This window comes from Equus przewalskii, chromosome 8 (assembly GCF_037783145.1).
Source record: "Equus przewalskii isolate Varuska chromosome 8, EquPr2, whole genome shotgun sequence".
In the NCBI taxonomy this organism is placed as follows: domain Eukaryota; kingdom Metazoa; phylum Chordata; class Mammalia; order Perissodactyla; family Equidae; genus Equus; species Equus przewalskii.
The window spans coordinates 17015477-17027572 of NC_091838.1; the positions used below are offsets into that span (position 1 = coordinate 17015477).

The window sequence follows — 12096 nt, forward strand, 5'->3', positions numbered from 1 at the left end:
AATCTCTTGATGCTATCCCAACCTGCCAAATTTGCTCCTTCCCTAGTTTTTCCAATTTTGGTAAATGGCACCAAGTTCATGTAGTTGCTCATCCTCCAAACCTAGGAATCATCATTGACTGATTTCTTCTACAACCCCCCACATCCCGTCCATTAGCAAGTTCTGTTGACACAACTATTAAAATATAGTCCTATTCATCTCACTTCTCATCACCTTCACAACTATCACCCCAATGCAAGGTACCGTCATGTTCTCTTGGCATCATGGAATTTAGAAGAAAAAAACAACAAAAAACTTACTGAGTTTGGTTTCCAAAGGGTAGCTATAGTAAAGTACAAGTGTCTTCCATATCATCATCATCACCATCATACAGATACAAGCAGAAATCAAATAGTTTACATAATACAACATTAGTTTTCATTTTTTAATACAATGATTCAGTGATTCAGTTTTCCCTAACCAAATTCTAAAAGCCTTAACTCAAAAGAGTAGGTGATATTATATATTTCATGCAATAACTTTCACAAAAGAATCTAAGCATATAACTTTGGAAGTTTTAAAATGGTATCATCACATAAATTACATTTGAACATTTTACATTTCAGAAACTTTTTCATTTAGAGAGTAGATTAAAATGTAACTTCTGTATCTTTTTGATTAGATGTATAGTTCAACTTACCTTATCGAGTTCATCTGAAATTGCAATACCTGGGAGTGAAAAGAGATTTATAAAAAAGTTTTAGAAGCAATCTTCAATAACCTAATGTTAAAAACAAAAACAAAGTTCTATTTGCAAAACTAGCACATTTTCCATTCTATTTTTTCTTTTGATTAGTGTTTCAAAATAATGTGGCACATACTGTCTACTAAAGAAAACAAATTAGGAATTTAATTCAACTATGACAGCATGAACTGCTGAAACAACGCAAATGATGCAACAAAAACAAAACAAGTACCACACCACTTGTAGGTTGTTAAAGACAGAACAAATTTGCAAAAACAATTGTAGAGATGTCCTTATGTTGTAATGACAATCAAATACAACTTAGCCTGTTCTAATTTTGTTCTTTCTTAAGAACTGATTTAGACTTCTAGAGTGATAAAATATTACGGCAGAATGGTGGCTTGAGATTAGTGATTTTAATTCCCTTATCTTACAGGTGAGGAGCAGACTAGAGAGCTTAAGGAATTTGTCCCACGTTCTCTTAGATTGACAGCTCTTTGAGCCAATGGGTAAATGACTCCTCTTCACAAATTCCCTTTCTCAACATCCACACATTCCTCACTGTACATCAGTCTAATTTCTGTCTTTAGCATGCCTCCAAAATTGTTCAAAGTCAGTAACGTAAAAAATTTTAGTCTTTAATTTATTTTCCTGTGAAGACAGATGTTGTTAGCCCCACTCTCTTTCTTGAAATGCTGTCCACTCTCTTCTATTCTCTTTCTTTGTCTCCTTCACAGGAATCCTCTTCTTTGGGAAGAGGGAGTCCTTTCCTGAAATGCTAAAGCTTTTTTGCTGAGCTGTCTTTTCTCTTCACTTGACATACTTCACCTAGTAATCTAACCCACACCATTGACATTTTTATTTCCCTATATGGTGATGACCAGCAAATCTTTACCACAGGCACAGGCTTTCTTCCTGAGCTAGTCGCTAAATCCCTGTATGCATTTCAGTCTCATCAGGTCAAGCTAAAGACATCATCCTCCCATCATCTCACTTCCCCCTTTGTTTGAACCATGGTGTGCCTAGGGCTGAACATGCGCACTAAGGCCGGGCATTGGAGCAGGTGCAGCCAGCAGTCAGGTTTGGGGCATGGGGCTAAGGGAAGCTGGTGTCAAACCCCATCGTGGGATGGGCCAAGAGACAACGAAACGTCTAAAATTTGAAGTTCAGGAGAACACAGAGAAAATAAAAACAGGTTAAAGCTAAAGTTCAGCAGACTATAAAGTACAAGAAGGAATGAGCTAGGCTGGGAAAGAGAACCTGACACTAGTCTCAAGAAAATAAGGGGCCGGCCTGGTGGCGCAGCAGTTAAGTTCACACGTTCCGCTTCTCGGTGGCCGGGGCTTCGCCGGTTCGGATCCCGGGTGCAGACATGGCACCGCTTGGCATGCCATGCTGCAGTAGGCATCCCACATATAAAGCAGAGGAAGATGAGCATGGATGTTAGCTCAGGGCCAGTCTTCCTCAGCAAAAAGCGGAGGATTGGCAGTAGTTAGCACAGGGCTAATATTCCTCAAAAAAAAAAAAAAGAGAAAAAAGCCTGAGTAAAGATCCCCTTACCTGCTCAGGTAGAGACTATGCATACAGGTACTTTTCCAGTTCCTACATCATCTCCCATACCGCTAACCTAACGAATCAATTACACACAAAGCAGAAAAAATATGCCCTACTTCATCTCAGTAAGCGGCACCATTCTTCTCCTTGTAGATAAAACCAAAAACACAGGTGTATTCAACAGGCATTCTTCATACCAATACTCTATGAAATTCTTTTTCGGCTAAAGTTATTAATAACTAAGAATTTTTCTGTGCCACTATATTAAAAAACAGCCTCGCCGCCACTTCAGGGATTTGGGGTGACCTAAATTTAACAATTATTCAAGGACTTGCTGTATTATGAAGACAGCTCCTTCGAACAATTCAAGGAGAGAAGCCTTCATGAAGGCGGACATCGCAGCTGGGCAGTATCACCATGAGTGTGTGCGGTGGAGAATTCTGGGATCTAACAGTACCACAGTAGGGGAGCATACGTGAAACAGACATGAGATCCCAAACCTTTGTGGGCAATTAGAAATGCTTCTGAAGGCCCAGCACAAGCCACACATTTTTGAATGTTTGGGTTTAAAAAATACATTGAATTATAAATGGTCACTTGGAATAACTCAGATTTCAAGATAAGGCAGGAATTTTATAGAGTACCAAATGACTTATGTCACAGTCAACAGTAGATTCAAAATACTTATTTCAGTTTATAAAAGCCAAATAAATATTTTAAATGCTTATATTTAAATTTAACACAATACTATAAAAATGTTCCTCTCCGATATGAATTCAAGATTAAAACTGGATATATTGTTTTAAAATAAATATTTAAAAGACAATCGATTTTAAAAGAGAGAGAGAAAAAAGACATATATAAAACAAAATTCTCTTTCTAATCCAAAGTCACAAAACTTAGATATCTGGAATTAAATAACCTATACTCAACTGTCTGGGATTTCTGAAACTCTCTTGTTTTGTTTGTTTGTTTGTTTGTTTGTTTTGTTGGGTTTTTTTTTTTTTTTCAGGAAGATCAGCCCTGAGCTAACATATGCTGCCAATCCCTCTCTTTTTGCTGAGGAAGACTGGCCCTGAGCTAACATCTGTGCCCATCTTCCTCTACTTTATATGTGGGATGCCTGCCACAGCATGGCTTGACAAGCGGTGCCATGTCCACACCTGGGATCTGAACCAGCAAATCCCGGTCTGCTGAGTCGGAATGTGTGCACTTAACCACTGCGCCACCGGGCCGGCCACCTCTTTTGTTTTTTTTTTAACTTTCTGCATTAATGCCATTGGCCCTGCAAAAAGAGCTTTCTCGTTCAATTTTGAGAAAGCTATCAGTCGATCTTGGAATTTCTTTACACCTTGGATTTATGAATCCATAATTCATAAAGATCGCAGTAATACTTAACCTATCTAGAAGGTAGCCAGAAACTACCAAGTAAAAGGCCTCTGAATAGTCAAAATGTACACGGTACTTGCACATCACTCATGAGCTAGCTCCTTGGATCCTCTGTCCACCACCCCTCATTCTCAATTTTAGCAAGCATCAGGAGCTGTTTGACAGGGGCAGAAAATTTTTTCCAATGGAAAATGGAGATGAAGAGAAAGGTTGCTATGAAGACATACTAAAGTACTAAGAAGTGATAGGTACCAGAACAAAACTCAAATTAGCTAAATGGGAAACTTGGTTTGGGGAAGGAATTATGCCCTAACTGTTCCAGGTGTTTGGTCTTACATATTTTGTTCAGATACCCGTTATTAGATTTTCTTTCTCTTTCTGTTTTGTGAGGAAGACTGGCCCTGAGCTAACATCTGTTGCCAATCTTCCTCCTTTTGCTTAAGGAAGATTGTCACTGAACTAACATTTGTGCCCATCTTCCTTGATTCTTTTGTATGTGGGATGCTGCCACAGCATGGGTTGGCGAGCAGTGCACAGGTCTGTGCATGAGATCCAAATGTGTGAACCCCAGGCCACCAAAGCTGAGTGCATGAACTCAACCACCATGCCACCAGGCCGGCCCCTATATTTTTTAACATTTACATATTTTGATGATTTTGCCTAAGTAATTATCTAAATAAATCTCCACTCTACTATATACAATTCTTTCAGCTCTCTATTACCAATGTCAAATTGCCTAGGGTATTTTTTACTTTTTGTTATTTCATTTTTAATCAAAGCTTAAACTCATTAAAAGCAGCTGAAAGAATTTTACAGGAACGCTTCTTTACAGAAGGATGAAGCTTTAATGAGAACCATTTATACTGAGTAGCCAGGATATTTCTCCTAGCACCTAGCAGAACATCCAAAGCTATTCCCTGAGAGGAGATTAACAGTTTTTAAGCATTTCATTAACTCTTAAAAGTCATCATAATTTAGTATTTTTAATTTATAGACATTGAGGAGCCACCGTGAACAGAAAAGGTAGTGGGTCCTACAGTATGTTGTGAGGTGAGAAGGGCCAGGATCTGACGGTGGGACTCTTGCTGCATTCTGGAACGCGTGGTCTTCCTAAAGGCCAAATCATATCTTAAAGGAAATAGAGGCCTATGACAGAAGCCAAAGAGGTTTGGCTTTGGGTGGCAATGGTGTTCGACTATAGAAGTGGGCTGCCTGAAGAAATGGGGGAAACAAGTTCCTTCAGAAACCACACTTCTTAGCTAGATAAGGAGGCAAGGGCTCCCACAGGCATATCAGAGGTGGCTTTCTGAGTCTGCTGCAGGGAAAACCTGTCTGGATGGCTTCTACCTATGTCCTTCAACTTACGGGCCTTTCCATTTATTCCTGTCTCCAGAGAGGTCTCAGCGGCATCAGGAATTGATTCCAAAACACAGTTTCTCACATTCCCAAATGTGAGTTGTGCTATATCAAAAAACAAGAGCTATACCCTTCACCAAGATTTCCACCTTCCTGGGCATCAGCTTAGCCCTAAAGTAAGAATCAGACTGTCGCCACAAGAAACAGAAGTAGAAACTTTTCACGACTCTTTTAAAGCTTAGTCAGTCTAATTCATTTCATGAGAGTAGGTCATAAAATTCATAGGGTATGAAACAGAACGAGCTATTTCTCCAAAATATGTTTCCCTATTGGGAAAAATCCCAATGATATTAGAACATAGAGACAGACTCCCCCAGCTCTTCTTCTTTTTCAATTGTGAAATAATAAACACAGACAGAAACAGAGTATACAACATGGAAATATTCGTTTTGTGCTGGAGCTGGCCCAAACTGGAAGAACCACACATCGCTTCCCAAGTCTGCACATTTCTTCCCAGCTCCTCATTCAATAATATCCCATCAGTAGCTTGAAATAAGTCATGGTAGGAATATTTACCATATGGAAATTGGCAAATGCTACAAATTAGGGCTTATTTTTAGATCAGGGTGTGAGCACATCACTGAGTATAATGAATAACATTAAAGCAAATATAAGTATCACACAAATCAACAAATAGAACACTGCTGATAGCCCAGACCTACCCCTGACCATCTGTCAATTAAAACACTCTTTAGCCAGGCTGCTGACTACTTTCAGAGCACAGAGAATTCCTGCCACGAATTGAGGGAAACTATCTTCAATTGGTTACCCTAGAACAAAAGACAGCAACATTTTCTGTAAAGGGCTAAATAGTAAATATGTTAGGCTTTGCAAGTCACATATGGTCTGTGTCATATTCAAATATTTCTTCCTCTTTTTTAAACAACTCTTTAAAAATGTAAAAAACATGCTTGGTTCATGGGCCACAAAAACAGGTCACAGGCTAAATTTGGCTCATGGGTCAGAGTCTGCTGACCTTTGCTATAGAAGCACATGCTGATTTTTATCCTTGACTAATTGACTCTTTCATTCTTCAAAGAAGACTTCCAAACCTTGATCGTTTTCAGCAGGCCCCTCCTCATTTCCTCCTCTTGCTCACCACAAAGGACCTCAACTCTAAATATCCTGAAAAATGTGAAACTATCAGATTTGAAGTCCCTGAACGTCCTAACACATCCTCCAGACAAACAAGCCATTTATATTGTTCTCTCCAGTCCCAGAGGATGATGTGTTCCTTCTCCTAGGCAGAATAATTTCCACAGCTACTTTCTTGACTCCATCCCCATCCACCTTCCCTGGTATTTGCTCCAACTATTATCTTCTCTCTCTCCTGAATCTGCAAGTTCTTTCTTTTGGTTTCCTCTGATCATACTAAAAACGATTATATATATATACACAGACACACACAATGTTCTCTCTCTCTCTCACTTTCTCTCTCTCTTATGCACAGTCACACACACACACACACACACGAAACTAAAGGAAACCAAACCAAAATGACAAAAAATCCCAACTAACCCTTCTTACCTGCCCCTACTAACTACTGTTCTCTTTCACATCTTCCCTTTTCATCAAAACTTTTAAAAGTGTCTGTACTCCTTGTCTCTCTTCTTTACTGTCCATTTACTCTTCCATCCACTGCTTATCAGCTTCTGCTTCCACTGTTCTCTAAAAACTGTCGCTTAAAAAGTAACTATACACCAACTGATTATCAAATCAAATGGAGACTTTTCTATTACAAAAAGATACTTTGTAAATTTCATTTTATCAAATCAATACATGTTCATCACAGAAAAAAACAGGAAATATAACAAGAGGAAAAAGGAAAAGAAGCCTCCACTCAAGACAAGTAATGATAACAATTTGTCGTGAATTCTTCCAAATAATTTTGTTTATATATATAGACATACATATAAATGGCATATACCTATCTATAGATATATAAAACAAAACTGAAACTAAAATATGCATTTTGTTGTCTGCTTTTTATATAAAGCATATATTCACTACATTTTATATTAATAAATATTTTATACAACATCATTTTAATGGCTATACATTGTACCACTGTATGAATGAACCATAACTTCTTTGATCATTTCTCCAATGAAAGATACTTAATTTCCAACTTGTCACCATTTTAAATTGCTCTGCAGTAAACAGTGGACGCACAGCTTAGAGAAAGTTGCACACCCACTAGATGTATTTCCATCTTTTTCTTACAGAAGTTATCCGCCACTTTGGACATCTTGATTTTTGGAAATGTTTTCCTTCCTTGATTTTTACGAAAACATTCTATCTTGGTTTTCATCCTACCTCTTTGAAAATTCCTTTTCAGTCTCCTCAACTAGATTACTTTTCTACCTGTATCTCAAATATTGATGTGGTACATGCGTGTGTGTGTATGTGTGGCTCCCTTTCCCTACATACTAAAGATTCCCTGGTCCATATCCCTAAACAAACTTCTTCTCCAAATTATATATATACTCGACTGCCAAGAACAGAGGCGAGCTATCTACACCATATGGATGTCCCAAAGGTTTCTGAGACTGGAGTTTGAAACAGCTCCTCCTCTGCCCTAAAACCCTCCTGAATTCTTATCTAGGGTAGAGGCAGCACCCAGACATCTCAATCATAAATAAAACCAGAAAATAAAACAAATGAGTGCATTCTTCTCTCTTAATCTCATTCTTCCTTAATATCCATCAGTGAGTCTTAATCACACAATCTATGTTTCTTAAAACTGTTCCTTCTTTTCCATCCCATGGTTCCTGCTTATTTCAGGCTTGCTTCATCCTGTCTTTGCCTTGAGGCATGGACCACATCAACTCTACCCTCCACGCTGCGCCAGATGCCACACAGCATCATGACCTGCTTATAAGATGCCTGTAGCATAGGGGCCCCTACCCCCTGACTTCCCTGCTCCCTACACTTCAATCTTCATGGCCTTTATCACTTGCTTCACCCTTTATGCATCAACAATACAATATTTTCCTCTTTCTTTGAAATACCTTCTTACACACACACTTCTCTCTCTGCCAGGAACATTCCTTCCCATGACACATCTTCATTCTCCTTTTACCTTAGAATTACCTTTTTACCCTTCTAGAGTCTATTTAGATATATTCTCCATCAGGTTGGCCTAAAGGCCCCTTGTTGAAGGTTCTTCTACATTCCCATAGGTCTCTTAAAACACCTTTAACAAGGCATTGAAATTCTGCTTTTCATCCCTATCTCCCCTATTAAAAGATAAACTTGAGGTCTGGGTGCACATGTTAATCATCTTGTACTTCCACATAAACGTCTGAAGACTAAATAAATGAATGTGGGAATGAATGAACAATGAACTGCCATACCACCTGCTTCTATTTTCGCTCATAGGCTGTTATTGTCTAACTCCTCAGGTTGTTCATCAGACAAGACTTTTTGGGTATGTTCATGAATGACGAACTAAAAAAGTCATTTGTTATTTTTTCTTGACTAAGTCCAGATTGCTATTATCAGTCACAGAGCATAAATATCTGTCCTCTCTCTCCCAACAGCTGGGCTCTTTTCCTTGGAAAAGCTACAATCAGTGTTTTCACATGAGCTGCAGTCTGTAGACCAATGTCTGGATGGACTAACGATACTCATCCTATCACTGCCTCGCTTCAGAGAAAATTGCCAAAAGCAGCAAAAGCATTAGGCTCAGAAAACACTGGAAGTCTTGCTACTCTGGGACTAGGACCTTGCTAAAAGCAAAGGGTTGAGTTGACCAATGTCATATAGTAGGTCTTTAGCTTTTAGTTTTTTTATTTATTTACCGACTTATTTACCAATCTACTTATTTTTAAGCATAATGCCTTCGATAGATAAGCCACGGTTAAAGCCAAAGATCCCAGCAAAGGAATCAAATCTACAAACGCCAAAATGCATATAATCTAATATCAGAGGTCCACACTTACAGAAGCAGAAGGTGAATCTGCAGTGAAGAAAGAGTGAGGGCAGGGTCTCAGAGAAGATGGATCAGGAAGAAATGGAACCAGAAGTAGTGCACACCCAGCAAATCATGACTGAGTTACCTGCTAATAACTGCGCTATGGTCTGGAGAGACCAGGTGCGGGGTGGCCCTGCCCACAGGAAGCTCAAAGTCCAGAGAGAATACAGTAAAGCAGATAATAGAAGATAAGTATGTTCAGAAAAACATATAAAAGCACAAAAAGAGGGGCACCAAATCCAGTCGAGAGGAGGACAGCAACAGAGAAATCATCTTGGAGGAAGTGGTATTTGAGCTGAGGCTAATGGAGGAAGAGGATTTAGCTTGGGGGAAATGGGAGTGGTGGAGGGAAGCAGGGATGAGATTTCAGGGCCCGAGGATAGCATAAGCAAATACATGAAATGGAGGAACATCGGTGACTGTGAAAAACTACCATATTGCTGTTATATAAACGGTCTGATGATAAGTCATGAGAGATGATACTGGAGACATGATTAAGGGCCAGATCGTGGAAGTTTTAAGGAGCCACTGAATCTCTGAAAGTGTCAGGTTTTCACTTTAGATCCATCATGCTGATTGCAGCGAGGGCTGATGGTAGAAACAGAGAAGAAAGTGAAGAGTGTAGGCAAGACTGGTTATTCATTCCTCAAACTATTTCCATATTTCTCCTGGGCACATAAGCTAGACTACATTTCCCAGCCTCCCTTGCAGTTAATTGTGGAATGTGGGCAGATGTGATGAGCTACACTTCCACCTCTAGGCATTAGAAACCTCTCCCATGATCCTCTACTGTCTCTTTCGGCCTTTGGAGGACCCTTGGAAGTCATGTGTTGAAGACAGTCGAATAACAGGACAGAAGCAGCCTGTATCCCTGGCACACTACATCGAGCTATTCCCTGAGTGAGAAAACACTTGCATTGTATGAAGTCACAGAGGTTTTGGCCATGAGACTCCCCTAACATAACGTTATGGCAAACCAGCCAGCCACAAGCTCAATAAGGGCAGGGACTGCACCTGTTTTTTCTGTCATGGGGCAGGAATGAAATGGAACATGTTAAATGGATAAACCAATGATCTGGTCAGTGTTGTAGAGAGTATGAACTAGGTGGTAATAATATGGGTGGAGAAGAGTCAGATCCAAGACACATTTTAGAGGGAAAATGAGCAAGATCTGGTAACTAATTAGTTATGAACAGCAAGGGAAAGAGAGGAGTCTAGAAGGCCTCCAGTCTGGGTAAATTGGTAAGCGATGATGCCATCATCTGAGACAGAGCATGCAGAAGAAAGGTTATGTTTGAAGAGGGAGTATGATCTACTTAGATATGTTGAGTTTAGCATGGCAGTGGGATAGCCAAGTGGAGATAAGCTTTAGGCATTTTGTTTATAAAAGCATAAAAAGTCTGGATGGGAAATACTTGAGTTAGTCACATAGGGGTGACAATCAAAACTATGAGAGAGGATGAGGCTAGACAGAGAGCATTTGAAAGGACAGAAGCAAAGGATGAACTGGAAAAACAGCATTTACAGCAGTAAGGAAGAAAGAGGAGCGCCAGAATGAAACCTTCAGGAAATGATATCCAGGCATCCAAAGAGGCTCAAGTGAGGGTGGGTCCCAGAAACCAGGAGATCAGAGAGTTTGAAGAAAGACAGAGTAATGAACGGTGTTAAAACTACCGGAGCAATTTTGTAAGATGAAGGCTGGGAAAGTGTTCATTCAGTTTGACAATTGGGATTCAACTGGTGACGATAGTGAGAAAAGTTTCAGCAGAATGAAGGTGCAATAACACAACCACACTGAGGAGTGAAAGGAAGATGAGCAAGTGGAGACAAGCAGCATTAACTACTCTTTTTGAAAATTTGGATGAAAGAGGAAGAAGGAATTCTGATGCCATCTGGAGGTAACTCAAATTCAAAAGAGTTTTTGTGTGGGTGTGTTTTTTACGTTAGGTAGAGCTGTGGTGTCCAATATGACAGCCACTTATTAGGTGGCTACTGAACATGTGAAATGTAGCTAGTCTAAATTGAGATGTGCTGTAAATTAAAATTCACAGCAGACTCTGAAGACTTAGTATGAAAAAAAAGAATATAAAATATCACAATAATAATTTTTATATGGAATACAAATCACGCTGACAATAATTTGGATATAATGGGTTAAATAAAATATTTTATTAAAATTAATTTCACAGCCTTCTTGTTTGTAATGTGCCTGTTTGAAAATATAAAATCACACATATGGCTCACATTACATTTCCACTGGGCAGTGCTTAGCTGCAGCATGTCATAGGCTATTAGGGATAAATAGTAATAACATCTGTGGTAGGCAGAATTCAGCCACACTCTCGTGTAATCCTCTCCCTTTTAGTCTTTATGGGCCCACTACACATGAAAGGATATCACTCTCTTGATTTGGTTAATAACCAGTTGCCTGAGCAAATCAGAAGGGAGAGTATCTGGGTGGCCCTAACCTAATGAAGTGAGCCCTTTAAAAGAAGGTGAAGCTTCAGAGAGATGCTGCCCAGTGGCCTGAAGGAAGCAGTAGTAAACTACTGTTGTGAGAGGAGGAGGCCACAAGGCAAGAACCTGAGAATGACTCCAGTTTCTAGGAGCAACCCCCAGCCAACAGCCAACGAGAAAACAGGGATCTTAGCGCTACCACAAGGAGGACTGAATTTGGCCAATGACTTGCATGAGCTTGGGAGATGACCCCACGCCTCAGGTAAGACTGCAGCCACAGCCAACATTTGAATTTCAGCGTGCCGAGACCCTGAGCAGAGGACTCAGCTAACCACACCCATCATCCTGAGCCATGAAAACTATAAGATAGAAAATTTGTATTTTTTAAAGCTGCTAAGTTTGTGGTTGTTACACAGTAATAGAAATCTAACATAATATCTAACATTTAACTAGCACTTATTACATACCAGGTACCATATTAAGCACTTTAGACACATCATCTCATTTGATTTTCACAAAAACCCTAAGAAGTAGGTACCATCATTATTTTAATTTTACAGTAAAGGTAACTGAGACACAG

At 39.5% G+C, this 12096-nt stretch overlaps 1 protein-coding gene across 1 annotated transcript in view; it reads right to left on the reverse strand.

Annotated features, from left to right (window-relative positions):
- The window catches only part of C8H8orf34 (chromosome 8 C8orf34 homolog), a 370490-nt gene that overhangs the window by 257813 nt on the left and 100581 nt on the right, over positions 1 to 12096 (reverse strand). Inside the window, 1 exon segment of the mRNA XM_008518734.2 lies at positions 680 to 708. Within this exon segment, the coding sequence (XP_008516956.2) occupies positions 680 to 708 (29 nt within the window).